Below are 22,833 nucleotides of genomic sequence, written 5' to 3'. Positions count from 1 at the left end.
GTCATCCGCAAATTTACTAACCCAGCCTTCTACGCCCTCATCCAGGTCATTTATAAAAACGATACAGTTCCTGTCTCAGCTAGTCCCACTTTTCTCTGTAGCCCTGGTATTACCTTTCATCTTAAAATAATGACCTTTTAGTGTCTCCACTCCTGGTTAGCCTGATGGGGTTGTTTACCCTCAACACCCCTCCCCTTCCCCGGCACCTTCCCATGAAAAGGCAGAGGAGATGCAGCACCTGCCCTTCCACTTCCTGCTTTCAGTCGAAGGCCCCAGACATGTGAAATGTGTCCAGGAGTCCCCACATTGCAGGAGGGGGCTGTACAGCCCATTGAGTGTACACCTACTCTCTGACATATCTGAGTATCTTACCCAGACTTACCCTGTATCCCCACATATTTACCCTGCTAATCCCCCTAACCTACATCTTTGGACACTGAGGGACAATTTAGCAAGGCCAATCCACCTAACCTGCACATCTTTGGACACTAAGGGACAATTTAGCATGGCCAATCCACCTAACCTGCACATCTTTGGACACTAAGGGACAATTTAGCATAGCCAATCCACCTAAGCTACACATCTTTGGACACTAAGGGGCAATTTAGCATGGCCAATCCACCTAACCTACACATCTTTGGACACTCAGGGACAATTTAGCATGGCCAATCCACCTAACCCGCACATCTTTGGACACTAAGGGGCAATTTAGCAAGGCCAATCCACCTAACCTGCACATCTTTGGACTGTGGGAGGAAACTGGCGCAGACACGGGGAGAATGTGCAAACTCCACAAAGACAGTGGAATTGAACCCGGGTCCCTGGCGCTGTGAGACAGCAGTGCCAACCACTGCGCCACTGTGCCAAATGTTGTCGTTTCTCTTCCACATCTAGTGATTTTCATTTGATCCCGCAGCGAGTTTGACCTGGAACAGGTCGCGAGTCTACCGCTCAGGACTTGTCGGGCACCACTCCACAACAAGCACAGCTGAGCAAGAGCCTCGGAGGCTTTGTGTTGCGGTGGGTAGCTCTTCTACCTCTGGACCGGAAGCTCCTGGTTCGAGTCCAGGGCCGGGACTTTGTTGACCACAGAGAGAGCGTTCAACGGGCTGATAGTCGGCTGGGAAATCCTTCACCCACTATTCCCCAAGGGGTACAAAACAGAATGGGTGTGAAGATGAGTGAGACGGGGAGCAGGAGCCTGAAGGAGTCTCTCACTGCCAGCCATTGGCGCACCTTTGGGAAGGACTTTGCAGATGGAGACTCAGCCTGTTGGCCGCGTTATAAACGCATCTTCCTCGGCCTGGGATGGATCTCGAACCCGGAGTTTCTCGTCTGGAGGTGGGAATGCTATCCACACAAGCCCTCGTTTTACACCGACTCCTTTCTATTTAATAACCGGTAGTGTCTGCGCCTCCTCGGTTCGGGGTTAAATACAGATTGGGGGAACATTTTGCAGTGACAGAGTCTGTCTCATTCACACTCGGACCTGACTGAAGGTCATGACAAACTAGGGGGAATCTTTCCATGAGGATTGTTGTCACATTCCAGCAATTCCATTAAACTCAATGGGATTTTCTGGCCTTGCTCGTCCCGAAACCATGAAATCCTGCCTGAGGTGAATGGACCTTCACATCCCCCCTCGCTCCTCCCCCTCCTTCGCCCCCTCCCTCCCCTTCCCCCCCTCGCTCCCCCTCCCCCTCCTTCGTCCCCTCCCTCCCCTCCCCTCGCCCTCCCCTCGCCCCTCCCTCCCCTCGCCCCTCCCCCCTCCCTCCCCTCGCCCCTCCCTCCCCTCGCCCCTCCCCCCCTCCCTCCCCCCCTCGCCCCTCCCCCTCACTCCTCCCCTCGCCCCTCCCCTCCCTCCCCTCACCCCTCCCCCCTCACCCCCTCCCTCCCCTCGCTCCTCCCCCCTCACCCCCTCGCTCCTCCCCCTCCCCCCTCCCCTCCCCCCTCCCCTCCCCCCTCGCCTCCCCCCCTCCCATTTCCCCTCCCCCCTCCCATTTCCCCTCCCCCCTTTCCCCCTCCCCCCCTTCTTCTCCTTCCCACTTCCCCCCTCGCCCACTCCTCCCCGGGTTGGGGAAGTTTTAGCCGATGTGTTTATTGGATTGGACGGATATTCTGTTTCCTCATTTAAACTGTCTCTAACATCTCATTTCCTGCCCCAGTTTATTCTGCTTTAATATTTTCCCTTTCTGTTTCACTCTTTTGGAAACTTTCTTAACTTTCTCTGAACCACAACAAAGGTTTGGGGGGAAAAATCGCTGCAGTGAATCCTCCAGGCCGCGGGGCGGCGCTGTGTTACAGTGCAGTGAGTCCTCCGGGCCGCGGGGCGGCGCTGTGTCAGTGCAGTGAGCTCTCCGGGCCGCGGGGCGGCGCTATCACGGTGCAGTGAATCTTCCAGGCCGCGGGGCGGCGCTGTGTTACAGTGCGGTGAGCCCTCCGAGCCGCGGGGCGGCGCTGTGCTACAGTGCAGTGAGTCCTCCAGGCCGCGGGGCGGCGCTGTGTCACAGTGCAGTAAGCTCTCCGGGCCGCGGGGCGGCGCTGTGTTTCAGTGCAGTGAATCCTCCAGGCCGCGGGGAGGCACTGTGCTACAGTGCGATGAGACCTCCAGGCCGCGGGGCGGCGCTGTGTTACAGTGCAGTGAGCCCTCCAGGCCGCGGGGCGGAAGTGTCACAGTGCAGTGAGTCCTCCGGTCCGCGGGGCGGCGCTGTCACGGTGCAGGGAACCCTCCAGGCCGCGGGGCGGCGCTGTGGTACATTGCAGTAAGTCCTCCAAGTCGCTGGGCGGCGCTGTGTTACAATGCAGTGAATCCTCCAGGCCGCGGGGCGGCACTGTGTTTCAGTGCAGTGAATCCTCCAGGCCGCGGGGAGGCACTGTGTTTCAGTGCAGTGAGTTCTCCAGGCCGCGGGGCGGCGCCGTGTCACAGTGCAGTGAGCCCTCCAGGCCGCGGGGCGGCGCTCTGGCGGCTCCAGGTTGCTGTTGGGGCTGATGGCTGTGCGCCTGGTCGCGGGAGTGCGGAGCAGCTGTGAGTCCGGGGCTCGGGGAGGGAGGGGGCCGGGCTGCCGTTCGGGGGGCCTCGGTTGAGCCGCTTCCCCCGGGAGGAGCGGCTGCAGTTTCACTGCGGGAGTCCCGGGGGAAGTTGCGCAAAGAGCGGATCCAGCTTCAGACCCGCCCCAGTAAACAGCCCCAGGCTCAGAGGCAGCAGTGGCTCAGTGTGAACCATCTACAAGATGCACTGCAGCAACTCACCAAGGCTCCTGAGGCAGCACCTTCCAAACCCAGGACCACTTCCATCTAGAAGGACAAGGGCAGCAGATACTTGGGAACCCCACCACCTGCAAGTTCCCCTCCAAACCACTCACCGCCCCGACTTGAAAATATATTGGCCGTTCCTTCACTGTTGCTGGGTCAAAATCCTGGAACTCCCTCCCTAACAGCACTGTGGGTGTACCTACACTGCAGCGGGTTCAAGAAGGCGGCTCACCACCACCTCCTCAAGGGGCAATTAGAGACGGGCAGTAAATGCTGCACCGAGCCAGCAATGCCAAGAATAAACACAAAACCAGGGAGGCAGTGGTATTGTCACTAACTAGTGATCCAGAGACCCAGGGCAATGGATAGCACAGTGAGTTAGCACTGCTGCCTCACAGCGCCAGGGACCCGGGTTCGAATCCCGGCCTCGGGTCACTGTCTGTGCGGAGTCTGCACATTCTCCCCGTGTCTGCGTGGGTTTCCTCTGGGTGCTCTGGTTTCCTCCCACAGTCCAAAGATGTGCTGGTTAGGGTGCATTGGCCATGCTAAATTCTCCCTCAGTGTACCCGAACAGGTGCCAGAGTGTGGCCACTAGGGGATTTTCACAGTAGCTTCATTGCAGTGTTAATGTAAGCCTACTCGGGATACTAATAAATAAACTTTAAACTGATGTTCTGGGGACCCTCCAGAGGGATGTCCCACCACAGCAGATGGTGCAATTTGAATTCATAAAGGCCCTACAGGGCAGAAAGAGGCCAATCGGCCCATCGAGTCTGCACTGACAACAATCCCACCCAGGCCCTATCACTCTAACCCCAGGCATTTACCCTGCTAATCCCCCTGACAGTAAGGGGCAACTTAGCATGGCCAATCAACCTAACCAGCACATCTTCGGATTGTGGGAGCAACCGGAGGAAACGCACGCAGACACGTGGAGAATGTGCAAACATCTCACAGTCACTCGAGGCTGGGATCAAACCTGTTCCTGGCGCTGTGAGGCAGCAGTGCTAACCACTGTGCCGCCGTTAATTCAATATTTTAAAAAAATTCTTTTGATTTGATTCACTATTGTCACATGTATTGGGATACAGTGAAAAGTATTGTTTCTTGCACGCTATACAGACAAAGCATACCATTCATAGAGAAGGAAAGGAGAGAGTGCAGAATGTAGTGTTACAGTCATAGCTCGGGTATAGCGAAAGATCAACTTAATGCGAGGTAGGTCCATTCAAAAGTCTGACAGCAGCAGGGAAGAAGCTGTTCTTGAGTCAGTTGCTACGTGACCTCAGACTTTTGTATCTTTTTCCCGACGGAAGAAGGTGGAAGAGAGAATGTCCAGGGTGCGTGTGATCTGGAATTAAAAGTCTAATGATGAAACCATTGTCGATTGCTGTAAAAACCCATCTGGTTCACTAATGTCCTTCAGGAAAGAAAATCTGCTGCCCTACTTGGTCTGCCTACATGTGACTCCAAACCCATCACCATGTTTTGGTGTCAAAGTGAAACTTAACATTGTGGTGGAACTGGGGAACCTGATCGGATCCGGACCCCTGCTTATATTTCACTCTGCTTGTATTGTTAAAAAAATAAGAAAGACATGCAATTAAGGTGCTTTTTTCCACAGAGAGATGTCTGGAGCACTTGACAGTCTATTTCAGTCGTTTTGGAAGTCTTGGCACTGTTGTAAAATAGGAAACGCAGCAGCCAATCTGTGCAGAGCAACCTGCCGCAAACAGCAATGTGCCACTGACTAGATCATCTGTGCGATGTTAATTTGAGGGATAAATATTGGCTACCACACTGTGTGGACAACCCCTGCTCTTTGAAATAGTCATGATGTGGAGATGCCGGCGTTGGACTGGGGTAAACACAGTAAGAAGTTTAACAACACCAGGTTAAAGTCCAACAGGTTTATTTGGTAGCAAAAGCCACACAAGCTTTCGGAGCTCTAAGCCCCTTCTTCAGGTGAGTGGGAATTCTGTTCACAAACAGAGCTTATAAAGACACAGACTCAATTTACATGAATAATGGTTGGAATGCGAATACTTACAACTAATCAAGTCTTTAAGAAACGAAACAATGTGAGTGGAGAGAGCATCAAGACAGGCTAAAAAGATGTGTATTGTCTCCAGACAAGACAGCCAGTGAAACTCTGCAGGTCCACGCAACTGTGGGAGTTACAAATAGTGTGACATGAACCCAATATCCCGGTTGAGGCCGTCCTCGTGTGTGCGGAACTTGGCTATCAGTTTCTGCTCAGCGACTCTGCGCTGTCGTGTGTCGCGAAGGCCGCCTTGGAGAACGCTTACCCGAATATCAGAGGCCGAATGCCCGTGACCGCTGAAGTGCTCCCCAACAGGAAGAGAACAAGAGGCCCGAGGCATGGTACATTGGGGAGACCATGCAGACGCTGCGACAACGGATGAATGAACACCGCTCGACAATCACCAGGCAAGACTGTTCTCTTCCTGTTGAAGAGCACTTCAGCGGTCACGGGCATTCGGCCTCTGATATTCGGGTAAGCGTTCTCCAAGGCGGCCTTCGCGACACACGACAGCGCAGAGTCGCTGAGCAGAAACTGATAGCCAAGTTCCGCACACACGAGGACGGCCTCAACCGGGATATTGGGTTCATGTCACACTATTTGTAACTCCCACAGTTGCGTGGACCTGCAGAGTTTCACTGGCTGTCTTGTCTGGAGACAATACACATCTTTTTAGCCTGTCTTGATGCTCTCTCCACTCACATTGTTTCGTTTCTTAAAGACTTGATTAGTTGTAAGTATTCGCATTCCAACCATTATTCATGTAAATTGAGTCTGTGTCTTTATAAGCTCTGTTTGTGAACAGAATTCCCACTCACCTGAAGAAGGGGCTTAGAGCTCCGAAAGCTTGTGTGGCTTTTGCTACCAAATAAACCTGTTGGACTTTAACCTGGTGTTGTTAAACTTCTTACTTTGAAATAGTGCCATGAGATCTTTAGCAACCTCCTGAGCAGGTAGAGGGGCCCTTAGTTTAATGTCTCATCTGAAAAATGGCACCCACGGCAGTGCAGCACCTCCCCTGCTGGTGGAGTGGTAACCTTTGATTTTTGGTCTCAAACCCTGGAGAGGGATTTGAACCCAGGACCTTGTGTCTCAGACGCGAGTGGTAGCCTTCTCCTCCTCACCCAGCCACTGCTCCCCTCATCAACCCCACCAGGAAACCCTTACCCTTCCCGATCCATGAAACTTTGGCCTGAAACATTGCAACATGGTTCAGAACAACAACAGTTCAAGTGGGTTCATGGTCCGTGGAATGTAAATGATGGTGTCCCAGACAGCAGTCGATTAAACAAATATATTTATCAATCTGAGGAGCCAGAAAACTATTTCCAATGGATAAAAGGAGCAGCGATTCTCTCATCTAATTCCAATGTTCCTATCTCATAATTTAACAATCCCAGTAACATCCAGAATGGGAGGCGCCTTCATAGAAGGAAAATTCTGATTCCACAGACTCTGAAATTAAGTTAGACCTTAAGGTGTAGGAGCGGAATGAGGCCATTTGGCCCATTCAATGAGATCATGACTGATCTGATGTGATAATCCTTAACTGCACTTTCCCGCCTTATCCCCATAACCCTCGATTCCCTAACTGATTACAAATCTCAGCCTTGAACATACTTACCGCCCCAGCCTCTACAGCCCTCTGCGGGAAAGAATTCCACAGATTCACTCCCCTTGGAGAGAAGAAATTCCTCCTCATCTCTGTCTTCAATGGACGACCCCCTCACTCTGAGATGATGCCCTCTGGTCCCAGACTCTCCCACACGGGGCAACAACCTCTCAGCATCTACCCTGTCAAACCCCCTAGGGCAGCGCGGTGGCACAGCGGTTAGCACTGCTGCCTCACAGTGCCAGGGACCCGGGTTCAATTCCCAGCATGGGTCACTGTCTGTGCGGAGTCTGCATGTTCTCCCTGTGTTTGCGTGGGTTTCCTCCGGGTGCTCTGGTTTCCTCCCACAGTCCCAATGCACCTGGTTAGGTGCATTGGCCATACTAAATTCTCCCTCGGTGTGCCCAAACAGGGGCCGGAATGTGGCAACTAGGAGATTTTCTCAGTAACTTCATTGCAGTGTTAATGTAAGCCTACTAGTGACTAATAAATAAACTTTAATCTGGTATGTCTCAATAAGGTCGCTTCTCATTCTTCTAAACTCTAATGAATACAGGCCCAACCCACTCAACCTCCCCTCATAAGAAAATCCCTCCATACCCAGGATCAACTGAGTGAACCTTCTCTGGACTGCCTCCAATGGTAGTATATCTTTCCTTAGATAAGGGGACCAAAACTGTTCACAGTATTCCAGGTGGGTCTAACTAGTGCCTTATATAGTTTCAGCAAGACTTCCCTTCTTGTATACTCCCCTTTGAAGTAAAGGTTAACATTCCACTTGCGTTCCCTGTTACTTGCGTGTCAGCATTTGGTGATTTATGCACAAGGACCCCCAAATCCCTCCGTGCTACAGCTTTCTGCAGTCTTTCTCCATTTAAATAATATTCAGCTCCTTTATCCTTCCCACCAAAGTGCGTAACGTCACATTTTCCGACATTATATTCCATCTGTCAAGTTTTAGCCCACTCGCCTAACCTGCCTATATCTCCCTGTAGACTCTTTGCTTCATCCTCACCACTTGCCTTCCCGCGATCTTTGTGTCATCTTGGCAACAGTCCCTTCCCTTGTCCAAGTCATCGATATGCCTCGTTTGGAATAGCTGATTCAGCTACTTTGCCAGGTTCAGGCAGGTGAGGCTCTTCAGCCCAACTAGCTCCACTCACCCACCACCTTCCCATGCTGCCCATCTCCCACCCATTGGTTGACGAGATTCCGTCTAGCTCCGAGGAAGAGTCACCCAGACTCGAAGTATTGATTCTGTTTCTCTCTCCACGGATGCTGCCAGACCTGCTGAGTTTATCCAGCATTTCTCGCACAGTAGAGTGCCTGCTTAGCTGTGTTTTTGAATATTTAATTGTCAAGTTTAAGCTAAAAAGGATGATGCTTCTGAAAATAATCTTCACTCATCATGTCACGTATGCCAGGCAATGTGTCTGGACAAAGAACAAAGACAGTAACAGGCCCTTCGGCCCTCCAAGCCTGCGCCGATCACGTTGTCATACCCAGACCTACTGCCTGTATCCCTCTATTCCCCGTTTGTTCATGTGCCTATCAAGATAAGTCTTAAATGTTGCTAACGTATCTCCCTCAATAATCTCACTTGGCCGTGCATTCCAGGCCCTCACCATCCCCTGTGTAAAAAAGCTTCCCCCCCCACATCTCCACTGAACCTCTCCCCCCTTATCTTGAACTTGTGCCCCCTTGTAATTGTCATTCCTGCCCTGGGAAAAAGCTTCCAACTGTTCACCCTATCCATACCCCTCATAATTTCATAAACTTCTTTCAGGTCGCCCCTCAGCCTCCGTCTTTCCAGGGAGAACAATCCCAGTTTATTCAATCTCTCCTCATAGCGAATACCCTCCAAACCAGGCAACATCCTCGTAAACCTTTTCTGCACTCTCTCCAAAGCCTCCACGTCCTTCTGGTAGTGTGGCGGACAGAATTGGACACAGTATTCCAAATGTGGCCTAACCAACATTTTATACAACTGTAACATAATTCGCCAACTTTTATGCTCGATGCACCAGCTGATGAAGGCAACCATGCCTTATGCCTTTTCTACCACCTTTTCCACCTGTGCTGCCACTTTAAAGAATCTGTGAACCTGAACGCCCAGATCTCTCTGTGTGTCTCTGCTCCTGATGTCTCTGCTATTTAGTTTGGAGCTCCCACCTGAATTGGATCGACCAAAATGCATCACCTCGCATTTCTCCAGATCAAATTCCATCTGCCATTTCTCCGCCCAATTTTCCAGCCTATCTACATCCTGCTGTATTCTCTGGCAATCTTCAACACTCTCCGCAACTCCAGCAATCTTCGTATCATCCACAAACTTGCTAATCAGACCAGCTACGTTTTCTTCCAAGTCATTTATATATATTACAAACAACAGAGGTCACAGCACTGATCCCTGCGGAACACCACTAGTTACAGACCTCCATTCAGAAAAAAACACTCTTCCACTGCTACCCTCTGACTTCTATGGCCAAAGCCAGTTCTGAATCTATCTAGCTAGTTCACCCTTGATCCCGTGTGATTTAACCTTTTGCACCAGCCTGCCATGAGGGACCTTGTTGAATGTCTTACTAAAGTCTATGTAGACAACATCTACAGTCCTTCCCTCATCAATCATTTTTGTCACCTCCTCAAAAAACTCAAATCAAATTAGTGAGACATGACCTCCCTCGTACAAAACCATGCTGTCACTAATAAGACCATTCAGTTCCAAATGTGTATAGATCCTATCCCTAAGAATCTTCCCCAACAATTTCACTATCACTGAACACAAGCTCACTGGCCTATAATTACCCGGGTTATCCTTGCTACCCTTCTTAAATAACAGGACAACATTGGCTATCCTCCAATCCTCTGGGACCTCACCTGTGGCCAATGAGGAAACAAAACTTTCTGTTAGAGGCTGAACAATTTCCTCTCTTGTCTCCCTCAGTAATCTGGCCGAGGGGATTTACCGACTGTAATGGTTTTGAATACACTTCCTCGTAATGGTGACTTGCTCTAGAGGGTTTCCAATACCCCTCCGAGACACCATTAATCAACATGTCCATCTCCTTTGTGAATACCAATGCAAAGTTCTCATGAAGGATCTCACCCACTTCCTTTGGTTCTACGCAAAATTTCGCTCCTTTGTCTTTGAGTGGACCAACTCTTTCTCTAACTACCCTCATGTTCCTAATGTATGTATAAAATGCCTTGGAATTCTCCTTAATCCTGCCTGCCAAGGACATTTTGTGAGCCCTTTTTGCCCTGGAAGTTGATTAGAGTGTGGTTGAGGTGACTAGCCTGGCTATATTTGGGGACGCTAGGTAGATACATGAAGGAGAAAGGAACAGAGAGTTATGCCAATAGTGTTAAGATGCAGCAGGGTGGGAGGAAAATGCTAGCCTAGTCCAGTTGGGCTGAATGGCCCGCCTCTGTGCTGTAGATTCAATGTGATTCGAATGGACGGGATGCCCCCACGTCCCAGTGGAATGATTTTCTGTTGCGAGCGGGTGTGATGCTTCTGACCAGTGTCATTGTGGGTTTACAGATTGTACACTCACCCGTGTGACCAGGGTCCACGCTGGGCACGGTGCCAAGCAGCGTCTGAGAGACTGCCCCTTCCCTGCCCCAGGCCACCTCATGTTTAGAAAATTCTTTCACGGGGTTTGTTTTATTCCTTCACGGGATGTGTGCGTCGCTGGCTGGGCCAATGTTTATTGCCCATCCCAGCGGGCATTTAAGAGTCAACCACATTGCTGTGGATCTGGAGTCACATGTAGGCCAGACCGGGTAAGGATGGCAGATTTCCTTCCCTAAAGGGACATTAGTGAACCAGATGGGTTTTTCCGACAATCGACAATGGTTTCATGGTCATCAGTAGATTCTTAATCCCAGATTTTTTTATATTGAATTCAAATTCCACCATCTGCCGTGACGGGATTCGAACCCGGGTCCCCAGATAGTTACCCTGGGTCTCTGGATTACTAGTCCAGTGACAATACCACTGCGCCACCCCAGCCCCTCCTGGGATGCCAGTGTTGCTGGCTAGGCGGCCTTTTTATTGCCCATCTCTAATTCCGCTAAGAACTTGCCTCAGGACCCCTCCCCATCCTGTCCAGGACTCCAGGGAGTGGGGTGTGGGGGGGGGGGGGGGGGGGGGTGGTGAGAGAGAACGTGTTCATCCTTTGTGACTGAGGACTATAGTTTCTGACTGAATCTCATTCTCCTTCGCCCAACCCCTGTAGGCCGAGGCCTGTTGCGGAGTTTGCAAACCGGAATCCGGACAATGTCTGTGGCACCGCCCTCGTACGACTTTGAGACTCTGCGGGTCTCGCAAGCGGCAGACAGCGTGCTGCACGTGGAATTGAACAGACCCGAGAAGAGGAATGCGATGAACAAAACCCTTTGGAGGTGACGATACGATATGTAACACTGACTGAACACTGGTTAAAGAGAGTGCCTGCTCCAACCCTGAGTCTCCACTGGTTAAAAGGAGCTCCCGTGTAGCCTCGATTATCCACTGGTTAAAGGGGTTTCCTGGTGTGACTCAGCCGACAGCCTTAAACCTCAGTCTGTGCGAACGGGGCGGCACGGCGGCACAGTGGTTAGCACTGCTGCCTCACAGCGCCAGGGACCCGGGTTCGATTCCCAGCTTGGGTCATTGTCTATGTGGAGTCTGCACATTCTCCCCGTGTCTGCGTGGGTTTCCTCCGGGTGCTCTGGTTTCCTCCCACAGTCCAAAGATGTGCAGGTTAGGTGGATTGGCCATGCTAAATTGCCCCTTAGTGTCCAAAGATGTGCTGGTTAGGTGGGTTGGCCATGCTAAATTGCTCCTTCGTGTCCAAAGATGTGTAGGTTAGATGAGATTAGCCATGGTAAATGTGTGGGGTTACAGAGATAGGGTGGGAGAAAGGGCCTGGGTAAGGTACTCTGTCGAGAGATTCGGTGCAGACTCAATGGGCCGAATGGCCTCCTCCTGCACTGTAAGGATTTTATGAACATCCTGAACTTGGGAAGATTGTAGAGGCTGGAGGAGGTTGCAGATATGGGGTGGGTTATAGGGGGATGGAGGAGGTTACAGAGATAGGGAGGGGGTGTAGGGGCTGGAGGAGGTTACAGAGATTGGGAGGGGTGTAGGAGCTGAAGGAGGTTACAGAGATAGGGAGGGGTGTAGGGGCTGAAGGAGGTTACAGAGATTGGGAGGGGTGTAGGGGCTGAAGGAGGTTACAGAGATTGGGAGGGGTGTAGGGGCTGAAGGAGGTTACAGAGATTGGGAGGGGTGTAGGGGCTGTAGGAGGTTACAGAGATAGGGAGAGAGGTAGGGAACTGGAGGAGATTACAGTGATAGGGAGGGGCGTAGGGCTTGTAGGAGGTTGCAGAGATAGGGAGGGATGCAGGGGCTGTAGGAGGTTACACTGATAGGAAAGCGTGTAGGGGCTGGAGAAGGTTACAGAGATCGGGAGAGGTAAAGGGGCTGATAGAGGTTATAGTGATAGGGAAGGGGTGTAGGGGCCGGAGGAGGTTACAGAGATAGGGAGGGTGTAGGGGCTGGAGAAGGTTACAGAGATAGGGAGGGGTGTAGGGGCTGGAGAGGTTACATTGATAGGGAGGGGGTGTAGGGGCTGGAGGAGGTTACAGAAATCGGGAGGGGTGTAGGGGCTGGAGGAGGTTACACTAATAGGGGTGTAGAGGCTGGAGGAGGTTACAGAGATAGGGGAGGGGGTAAAGGGGGCTGGAGGAGGTTACAGAGATAGGGAGGGTGTAGGGACTGGAGAAGGTTACAGAGATAGGGAGGGGTGTAGGGACTGCAGGAGGTTACAGAGATAGGGAGGGGGTGTAGGGGGCTGGAGGAGGTTACAGAGATAAGGAGAGAGGTAGGGAGCTGGAGGAGATTACAGTGATAGGGAGGGGTGTAGGGGCTGTAGGAGGTTGCAGAGATAGGGAGGGATGTAGGGGCTGGAGAAGGTTACAGAGATCGGGAGGGGTAAAGGGGCTGATAGAGGTTATAGTGATAGGGAGGGGTGTAGGGGAGTGGGTGTAGGTTACAGTGATAAGGAGGGCTGGAGGAGGTGACAGAAATAGGAAGGGGGTGTAGGGCGCTGGAGGAGATTATCGAGATAGGGGAGAGGGTGTAGGGGCTGGAGGAGCTTCTAGAGATAGGGGAGAGGGTGAAGGGGCTGGAGGAGGGTCTAGAGATAGGGGAGAAGGTGTAGGGGCTGGAGGAGGTTACAGAGATAGGGAGGGTGTAGAGGCTGGAGGAAGTTACATTGATAGGGAGGGGGTGTAGGGACTGGAGAGGTTACATTGATGGGGGGGGGGGTTGTATGGGGCTGCAGGAGGTTACAGAAATCGGGAGGGGGTGTAGGGGGCTGGAGGAGGTTACAGAGATAGGGAGGGGGTGTAGGGGCTGGAGGAGGTTACAGAGATTGGGAGGGGTGTAGGGGCTGAAGGAGGTTACAGAGATAGGGAGGGGTGTAGGGAGCTGGAGGAGGTTACAGAGATTGGGAGGGGTGTAGGGGCTGTAGGAGGTTACAGAGATAGGGAGAGAGGTAGGGAACTGGAGGAGATTACAGTGATAGGGAGGGGCGTAGGGGTTGTAGGAGGTTGCAGAGATAGGGAGGAATGCAGGGGCTGTAGGAGGTTACACTGATAGGAAAGCCTGTAGGGGCTGGAGAAGGTTACAGAGATCGGGAGAGGTAAAGAGGCTGATAGAGGTTATAGTGATAGGGAGGGGTGTAGGGGCTGCAGGAGGTTACAGAGATAGGGAGGGTTGTAGGGGACTGGAGGAGGTTACAGAGATAGGGAGGGGGTGCAGGGGGCTGGAGGAGGTTACTGAGATAGGGGAGAGGGTGTAGGGGCTGGAGGAGGTTCCAGAGATAGGGGAGAGGGTGTAGGGGCTGGAGGAGGTTACAGAGATAGGGAGGGTGTAGGGGCTGGAGGAGGTTACAGAAATCGGAAGGGGTGTAGGGGGCTGGAGGAGGTTACAGAGATAGGGGAGGGGATAAAGGGGGCTGCAGGAGGTTACAGAGATAGGGAGGGGGTGTAGGGGGCTGGAGGAGGTTACAGAGGTGAGGGATGAGGCCATGGAGGGATTGGAAAACAAGGATGTAAATGTTCTGTTCCAGGGCTGAATGTACGCCAGCGAGTACCCAGCAATGAATCGATTCAAATTAGGAAGGCGGCATTTTGTGTGAGCTGCAAGATACCAGCTGGGAGAAGATTGAAATTGGAAAGTCTGGAAATAACAAAGGCTTGGATGTGAATCAGATTGAGGAGTCTATCTGTTTTTTCTCATCATGGCAAACGCAAGCTCCACATCAGCCGATATCAGTTAGTTCCTAATTATTTACTGGAAGGTACATGGGATGATACTCACGATCTAATCGCCCGTCTCCGAAGGTAGAAAATAACACATTGCCAGACCAGTGGAAACAGGCTAAACTAATGGGTCAGATTTATTTACAGGTAAAACAATACACAGAAGGAAAAACTTTCTCAGTACCTGTCTGACTGCTCAACAAAACAGGAAATACCAAGGGTCTTCGATCCATCCAGTGGCCATCTCTGATTCCCTACAGGGCTCGTATTAACACACATTAGCTGTGAGGCATTGAGCGAAGTGATCGTTCTCGGAGGGAATGTCCTAACTGTGTTAGGGGCTGTGGGTTTTAATAAAAAGATGTGCTGTGCACACGTAGATTCAAAGTAATAACACGAGATTTATTGAGGAGCTGCTCCCTATACAGAGTAGAAAACAAAACTAAGCAGGAACCTGCGAGAACCCCAATGACATCGCCATCAAATCAAGTGACCGGTTCTTAAAGCAATCATACAGCCACTTAAATATATAAAAGGTTATGAGTGTCTTTTTCTTTAGTGTTTGACTAATCTTTTCTCAGTCTTCAGCCCACTGAAAATAATCATTTTAATTCTTTGTTGAGCACGGTATGAACTTTGAATATTTAATAGTTTTGATTTTTATGACACAGAGATTGAAAACCTCACTCTGCGTGGCGTGAAACTGAGAGGGTAAATAAACAAGGAATCTGTAACTTGGTGTCAATGTCATAGACTTTAAACCCTGTCGCCAAAGCCTCCCGCCATTCACTTGAAGTTTGCTTTGAGGGTATTGCAAGGTTAACATGATGCATTATTTTAATATTAAAGTATGACCTTGGGACACAAACCCAATCTCCATCACATTCTCCCCAATCATCTGCATCTAACCAGTGAGCAGTGGAGAGGCAGTGTAATATACAGTAAATGTATTATCCGGCATTCTACCAACCGGAATGCTCGACAAACTGGAATTTCTGATGCTCCCTGAATATCTTACCAACCAAAAACAGTTAGGAAGTTATCCAAAACCCATACCTGTATACTGTATTACTCTATACCTTAATTTATGTTGAAGATTAGAAGTAAAGAATATTCTGTCCTTCCTGAGTACTTGCGCCAAAAGTTATGTGGGTAAATTAACTCTCCGTTTCCTGTCATTTTTTAATTATTTAGCACCCCCTGTCCCCCATGTATTCCTGGATAATAAAGATTTTACTGTAAATAGAGTGCGGCTTCTAGTTTACACATCCTGTACCTGAAACACTTTAACCTTGACATTCTAACCTGCCCTTTGACTGAGCATCAAGGGGAATTTATTTTATCTCCTGGACAAAGCAGCCCGCTTATTGGGACTCCATCCATAAACATTCACTCCCTCCACCACCGATGCACAATGGAAGCCGTGTGTGCCGTCTACAATTTGCACCGCAGCAACTCATCAAGGTTCCTTAGGCAGCACCTTCCAAATCTATGACTGCTACACCTAGAAGGACAAGGGCAGCAGATACATGGGAACACCACCACCACCTGGAAGCGCCCCTCCAAGCCACTCATCATCATGACTTGGAAATATATTGGCCGTTACTTCACTGTCGCTGGGTCAAAATCCTGGAATTTCCTCTCTAACAGCACCATGGGTGTGCCTACATGGATTGCAGCGGGTTCAAGAAGACAGCTCACCACCACCTTCTGAAGGGGTAATTAGGGATGGTCAATAAATGCTGGTCTAGCCAGCAACGCTCACATGCCTTGAATAAATAAAAAGATCATCTCCGTAACAGTTAGAAGTTGCAAATCATAAACTCTCTTATTGCAGCCACTGTGAAGCCATAGCCTGTGGTTTTCTCCAGCGAAGATTAACAGGTTCTTCACTGTCCAGGGAATGCTACTTAACTCACTCGAACCCTTAGCTCTTGACGGTTTCATGTCATGTCCAGTCCAATAGTAATGACGCTATCTTGACCCAACAGGGAGATGGTGGAATGCTTTAACAGGATTGCCCAGGACTCGGACCAAAGAGTTGTTGTTGTATCAGGAGCTGGAACGATGTTCACTGCAGGTAGGCATGGCCTCCGAGAGCCGCACAGAGAGTCAGTAAGTCTATCCAACTCATCTTGTCAAATCACACACCTTAACTATCATAATAAAGCCCCCACTCTGAAACGACAGGGGACTTTGAGAAGGAAGGTGCTTCTAGCCACTGAGGATGAATGCTAGCACAGACTGGATGGGCTGAATGGCCTTCCTCCTGATTGTAATTTCTCTCATTTCTTTTGAAACTTGCTAATCTGTGATGCGGAATCGAGTTTTATCTGTTGATGTGGTTCGTTCACATGTCCTGACTGGAACTGTTCATGATTCCAAGAGCGGCAAAACCTGTTCTGGTGACCACTCATTCGGAATTCGGGGAATGTGGCGAGTGCCACATGGAATTGTTTTAAAAGCCCAGATTCCACAGCTAGCCACAGCTCAGTGTTGAGTTTTAGTATTCCGTCACACTCCGCATGTTGAGAAGATGAACTGGTTCGTTGATATAGTTATGGTTCGTTGATATAGTTGTGGTTTGAACACAATTATTTTTTATTCGTTAACGGGATGAGGGTGTCTCTGGCTAGACCAGCATTTATTGCCCATCCCTAATTACCCATTCAGAAGGTGGGGATGTAGAAGAGAATTTTAAATTGAGGGCGGCATGGTGGCACAGTGGTTAGCACTGCTGTCTCACAGCACCAGGGACCCGGGTTCGATTCCCGGCTTGGATCACTGTCTGTGTGGAGTCTGCACGTTCTCCCCGTGTCTGCGTGGGTTTCCTTCGGATGCTCCGGTTTCCTCCCAAGACGAGCTGGTCAGGGTGCATTGACCTGAACAGGCGCCGGAATGTGGTGACTAGGGGAATTTCACAGTAACTTCATTGCATTGTTAATGTAAGCCTTACCTGTGACTAATAAATAAACTTTACTTTAAAACTTTACTTTAAATGAGCTAGTGAGATTTAGGAGACAGGATAGCGAGAAGGGGTTAAATGATTAGAACATAGAAAAGCTACAGCACAAACAGGCCCTTGTGCCGAACATGTCCCTACCTACTAGGCTTACCTATAACCCTCTATCTTACTAACTTCCATGAACTTATCCAAAAGTCTCTTAAAAGACCCAATCGAATCCGCATTCACCACCACTACCGGCAGTCGATTCCACGCACGCACCACCCTCAGAGTGAAAAACTTACCCCTAACATCTCCACTGTACCTACTCCCCAGAACCCTAAACCCGTGACCTCTTGTGACCTTTATAACAAGTTAATATGGACAGTTTGATCATATGTGAAAGCAATAACAGTATTAAAACAAATTAATATGATTTTAAAGTATATATATATCAAAGTATTGAAGGTATTTTACTATATAAAAATGTATTGTTTGTCTCAGAGCCAGTGCTGCAAAGTGTAATGGTAAGGTCAGAAGGTTAGAGCTATAAGCTGGGAATCCATTAGTCAACAAAAAGTAAGTATTAGAAAGTTTCAAGTTTTTGGGACAAATGTTGTAACATCGTGACATACATTGTCCAGACAAAAGATAATGCATTTCTAGGGCCCAGAAATCACGTATCTTTCTGCCTTGGCAATGTGCCTGTGGGAAAGATTCATCTATGGAACGTGTCCATAGTTACATAGCAACCAGGAAATGGGTTTAGTCAAGATGGGAGGATGTCCGAATTGAATGGACTAATGAGATGTCATTGGATGGCACGGTGACACAGTTGGTTAGCACTGCTGCCTCACCGCGCCAGGGACCCGGGCTCAATTCCGGCCTTGGTCACTGTCTGTGTGAAGTTTGCACATTCTCCCCGTGTCTGCGTGGGTTTCCTCCGGGTGCTCCGGTTTCCTCCCACAGTCCGAAAGACGTGTGGGTTTGGTTGATTGGCCATGATAAATTGCCCCTTAGTTAGTGTCGGGGGGATTAGCAGGGTAAATGTGTGGGGTTATGAGAATAGGGCCTGGGTGGGATTGTGGTCGGTACAGACTCGATGGGCCGATATCCTTTAAGGAGAGAGGGGAGAGATACAAAAGTGTCCAGAAGGACAATTGTTTCACACAGAGGGTGGTGAGTGTCTGGAACAAGCTGCCAGAGGCAGTAGTAGAGGCGGGTACAATTTTGTCTTTTAAAAAGCATTTAGACAGTTACATGGGTAAGATGGGTATAGAGGGATATGGGCCAAACACGGACAATTGGGACTAGCTTAGGGGTTTTACAAAAAAAAGGGCGGCATGGACAAGTTGGGCTGAAGGGCCTGTTTCCATGCTGTAAACCTCTATGAATGCCCTCCTTCTGCACTGTAGGGATTCTACGGCACGGTGGCACAGTGGTTAGCACTGCTGCTTCACAGCTCCAGGGACCTGGGTTCGATTCCCGGCTTGGGGTCACTGTCTGTGTGGAGTTTGCACATTCTCCCCGTGTCTGCGTGGGTTTCCTCCGGGTGCTCCGGTTTCCTCCCACAGTCCAAAGATGTGCGGGTTAGGTTGATTGGCCATGTTAAAATTGCCCCTTAGTGTCCAGGGATGTGTAGGTTAGAGGGATTAGCGGGTAAATATGTAGGGATATGGGGGTAGGGCCTGGGTGGGATTGTGGTGGGTGCAGACTCGATGGGCCGAATGGCCTCTCTCTGTGCTGTAGGGTCTCTGTGATACTGAGTGGCAGATTGCAATTGACTGAAATACTTATCAAAAACTGGACTGACGTGTGAACATAAACAAAATTGATTTTAAGCTAACGAAGAGGCGTATTTTAGATAACAAATCGTTCTGTATTTTGTCTGAGTGATGTTTTACAACTCTGAACCTGAGCTGTTTAACCCTTTGGAGACCCCCGAATGGCCGAACATTTATGTATTGTTCGTCCTGTTTGATTTTTGTGTTTTAAATGAATTTTGTTACGTCTTTTGAACAGAGCCTTTGCCTATTGCGAGTTTTTCAATAGAGTCTAAGTTTTTAGACATAAATTAGCCACCTTTAAAAGCTCCCCCACAACGAGGGGGTGGCGGGGGGGGGGGGGGGGGGCGGGGAGCTGCCTTCTTGAACCTGCTGCAGTCCCTAAGGTGTAGGTACACCCACCGTGCTGTTAGGGAGGGGGTTCCTGGATTTAAACCCAGCAATAGTGACGGAATCATAGAATCCTACAGTGCTGAAGGAGGCCACTCGGCCCATCGAGTCCGCACTGACCACAATCCCACCCAGGCACCACCCCCACAACCCCACGCATTCACCCCAACTAGTCCCCCCGACACTCGGGGCAGTTTTGCATGGCCAATCCATTCACCTAACTTGCATATCTTTGGACTGTGGGAGGAAACCGGAGCACCCGGAGGAAACCCACGCAGACACGGGGAGAATGTACAAACTCCACACAGACAGTGACCCGAGCCGGGAACCATTGTGCCACCGTGCCTGTGCGGTGAGATATTTCTGCTCCACAAACACTCAAAACACATGGGATCTTGGGCTTCATAAAGAAAAGTATTGAGTACAAAAGAAGGAAAAGTAATGACAAACTTTGATAAAGTCTGGTTAGACCACAATTGCATCCAGGGTATAGCTTCCAGTTCTGATCACTACATTTTAAGAAGAATGTGAGGAACCTTGAGAGGGTGCAGAGGAGATTGTCTCAAACGGTTCCAGGGATGAGGGATTTTAGCTACAGGATTGGGTTGGAGAAGCTGGGTTTGTTCTCCTCGGAACAAAGGAGTTTGAGGAGAGATTGGATTGAGGTGTACAAGATTAAGACCGGTTTAGACAAGGAAAAGTTGCCCCCATAAGCTGTTGACACAAGGTCGAGAGGGATACAGAATTAAGGGTTTGGGCAAGAGGTTTTAAAGGTTATTTATCAGTGTCACAAGTACGCTTGCATTAACACTGCAATGAAGTTACTGTGAAAATTCCCTAATTGCCACACTCCAGTGCCTGTTCGGGTACACTGAGGGAGAATTTAGCACGGCCAATGCACCCTAACCAGCAAGTCTTTCGGACTGTGGGAGAAAACTGGAGGAAACCCACGCAGACACGGGGAGAATGTGCAAACTCCACACACACAGTGACCCAAGGTGGGAATTGAACCCAGGTCCCTGGCGCTGAGAGGCAGCAGTGCTAACCACTGTGCCACCCCAAGCGGAGATATTCAATAATTTCAAAAGGAAATTGGATGGACGGTGGCGGGAAATTAACCTGTGGGACCATGGGGACAGAGTGGGGGAATGGGACAGACTGCATTTGCATGGACTCAATGGGCTGAATGGCCCCCTTCTGTACCACAATAGTGCCTTGGGATCTTTTACTTGCACGGATGGCCTCAGATTGACAGCTGATCTGAACGACAGCACCTTCGACAGTGCGGCATTCCCTCAGTATTCCAATGGGAACTAAGTTAGGATGGGGATTGAAGTAGTGCAGAGAGTTGAGGATTGGGTTGTGCGATTAAGTCCTTAAATGCATTTGAGAAAATGGAGATGATTGATTATTGCTGGATCAGATCAGTAATTGTGATGATGTTGCACAGGGATTGACCTGCTGGACATGGCTGGAGACGCATTGCAACCTCGTGGAGATGACACAGCCAGGAAGGCCTGGCACATGAGAAACACCATCCTCCAATATCAGGAGAGCTTCAACGTGATAGAAAAGGTGGGAACTGTCATGGTCTTTACACCAGAGTCCTTCCCGGTTTGTGCCCGACTCACGCCCGGAGCCCGGCTCACGCCCGGAGCCCGGCTCAGAGCTCACACCCGGAGCCGGCCTCACAGTTTATACAAGGACACCAAAGCCACATGTACAGACACCCATGCAAATACACACATCCACGTACACGTACACTCACTCGTGTACCAGTACTGTTATGTATTTGGGCACAGATGCACATAAATTCACAAACACACACACAAGGCATGGCGGCGCAGTGGTTAGCACTACTGTGCACAGGGACCCAGATTCAATTCCGGCCTTGGGTGACTGTGTGGAGTTTACACATTCTCCCCGTGTCTGCGTGGGTTTCCTCCGGGTGCTCCCACAGTTTGGTTGGGTACATTGGCCATGCTAAATTCTCCCTCAGTGTTACCCGAACAGGCGCCGGAGTGTGACAACTGGGGGAATTTCACAGTAACTTCATTGCAGTGTTAATGTAAGCCTACTTGTGACACTAATAAATAAAAATATACCTGTACATACATATGCATACACACTTACCCACTTGTACCCACATACTCACATGTACCTGTGGACAGACCCGTGCACCCACATACCACCAGCTGCCCGAGGGAGTGCTACTCCTCATCAATTCATCCTGTAATTGATACTCAGCAGTTGAGGATCACGGTAACGCGCGAGCGAGGTTGTGTCGTCATTACTTTGTTTTATTCATTCGCGGGACGTGGGCGTCGCTGGCCGGGCCAGCATTTATTGCCCATCCCTAGTTGCCCGTGGGCAAGTGAGAGTCAACCACATTGCTGTGGGCTCTGGAGTCACATGTAGGCCAGACCGGGTAAGGACGGCAGATTTCCTTCCCTAAAGGGACATTAGTGAACCAGATGGGTTTTTCCAAGTATTGAGTTGGGAAATGTTTGTCATTCATTGAGTTTCTACCGTTCGACTTTATAAGGTACAAAATATTTGTCAAGCCTTTGGAAAGTGTGTTTCTTGAAAGCTGTATTGGAATTGAGAATGTGTTGGTGAATGGTTTCATGGTCATCAGTAGATTCTTAATTCCAGATATTTTTAATTGAATTCTAATTCCACCATCTGCCGTGGTGGGATTCGAACCCGGGTCCCCCAGAACATTAGCTGAGTTTCTGGCTTAATAGTCCAGTGATAATGCCATTAGGCCGTCGCCTCCCCCGTAATCCCGCACCACCAATCCAGAGTTTGTTAGATCAAATTCCATTATGGCAAGTTGTATAAAATACCCACTTGGTTCACTAATGCTCCCAGGGGAAGGAACCTCACACCCCTCCCTGGCCCGGGCAACACCTGGCTCCAGCTCTGCGTCATGTCCTGGACTCCTAAAACATAGCAATCAGTTCGAATTAATTGTTGGCAAGCCTGATATAAAATGGCCGGAAGCCAGTGCAGCGCAATGTGGCATTGGCTGAACGATGTACCTTCTATTCTCCGTGACCTTGTTTTCCTATTTTATCTGTGCTGCCCACTCTCTTCTTGAGAGCACAGCGGGGAGACATGCTCCCGGGTCACTGCTGGTTAACATGATGCGAGCGACCAGCCACAGTTATACTGTAGCCACGGGAGGCGAGTGGAAACCTGTGCCCAAGATGCAGGAGAACTTTGCCTTTGCAGTCCAGATGCTAACCACTTTCAAAGCTGTGTGAAGCTGCAAAAATCTTTCATCTTGCTGAATGTAGTTTTGTCTTGTGCTCTGTTTCAGTGTCCGAAGCCAGTTATTGCAGCAGTTCATGGAGCTTGCATCGGAGGAGGTAAATTCTTGTGTCATTTTAATAATCCAGTAAGTAACGGTCCATTTTTTGAAAGTTTATTTATCAGTGTCGCAAGTGAGGCTTACATTAACAGTGCAATGAAGTTACTGTGAAAT

The 22,833-nt window shown here is 49.8% G+C and overlaps 1 protein-coding gene across 2 annotated transcripts in view; it reads left to right on the top strand.

Annotated features, from left to right (window-relative positions):
- Positions 1–2,882: 2,882 nt before the first annotated feature.
- Positions 2,883–22,833, top strand: part of ech1 (enoyl CoA hydratase 1, peroxisomal) — a 37,083-nt gene continuing 17,132 nt past the window's right edge. Inside the window, exons 1-5 of one of the 2 annotated variants that reach the window (XM_078241660.1) lie at positions 2,883–3,025; positions 11,153–11,318; positions 16,217–16,305; positions 20,794–20,918; positions 22,669–22,717. In XM_078241660.1, coding sequence (XP_078097786.1) covers positions 2,989–3,025; positions 11,153–11,318; positions 16,217–16,305; positions 20,794–20,918; positions 22,669–22,717 — 466 coding nt within the window. In that variant the 5' untranslated portion in view covers positions 2,883–2,988. The remainder of the gene's footprint in view (positions 3,026–11,152; positions 11,319–16,216; positions 16,306–20,793; positions 20,919–22,668; positions 22,718–22,833) is intronic. The other variant, XM_078241661.1, reaches the window with a different exon arrangement.

The sequence above is a fragment of the Mustelus asterias genome, chromosome 24 (genome assembly GCF_964213995.1).
Source record: "Mustelus asterias chromosome 24, sMusAst1.hap1.1, whole genome shotgun sequence".
Taxonomy (NCBI): Eukaryota; Metazoa; Chordata; class Chondrichthyes; order Carcharhiniformes; family Triakidae; genus Mustelus; species Mustelus asterias.
Note: the sequence above shows the minus strand (reverse complement) of the source record. Positions and strands in the feature narration are given on the sequence as shown.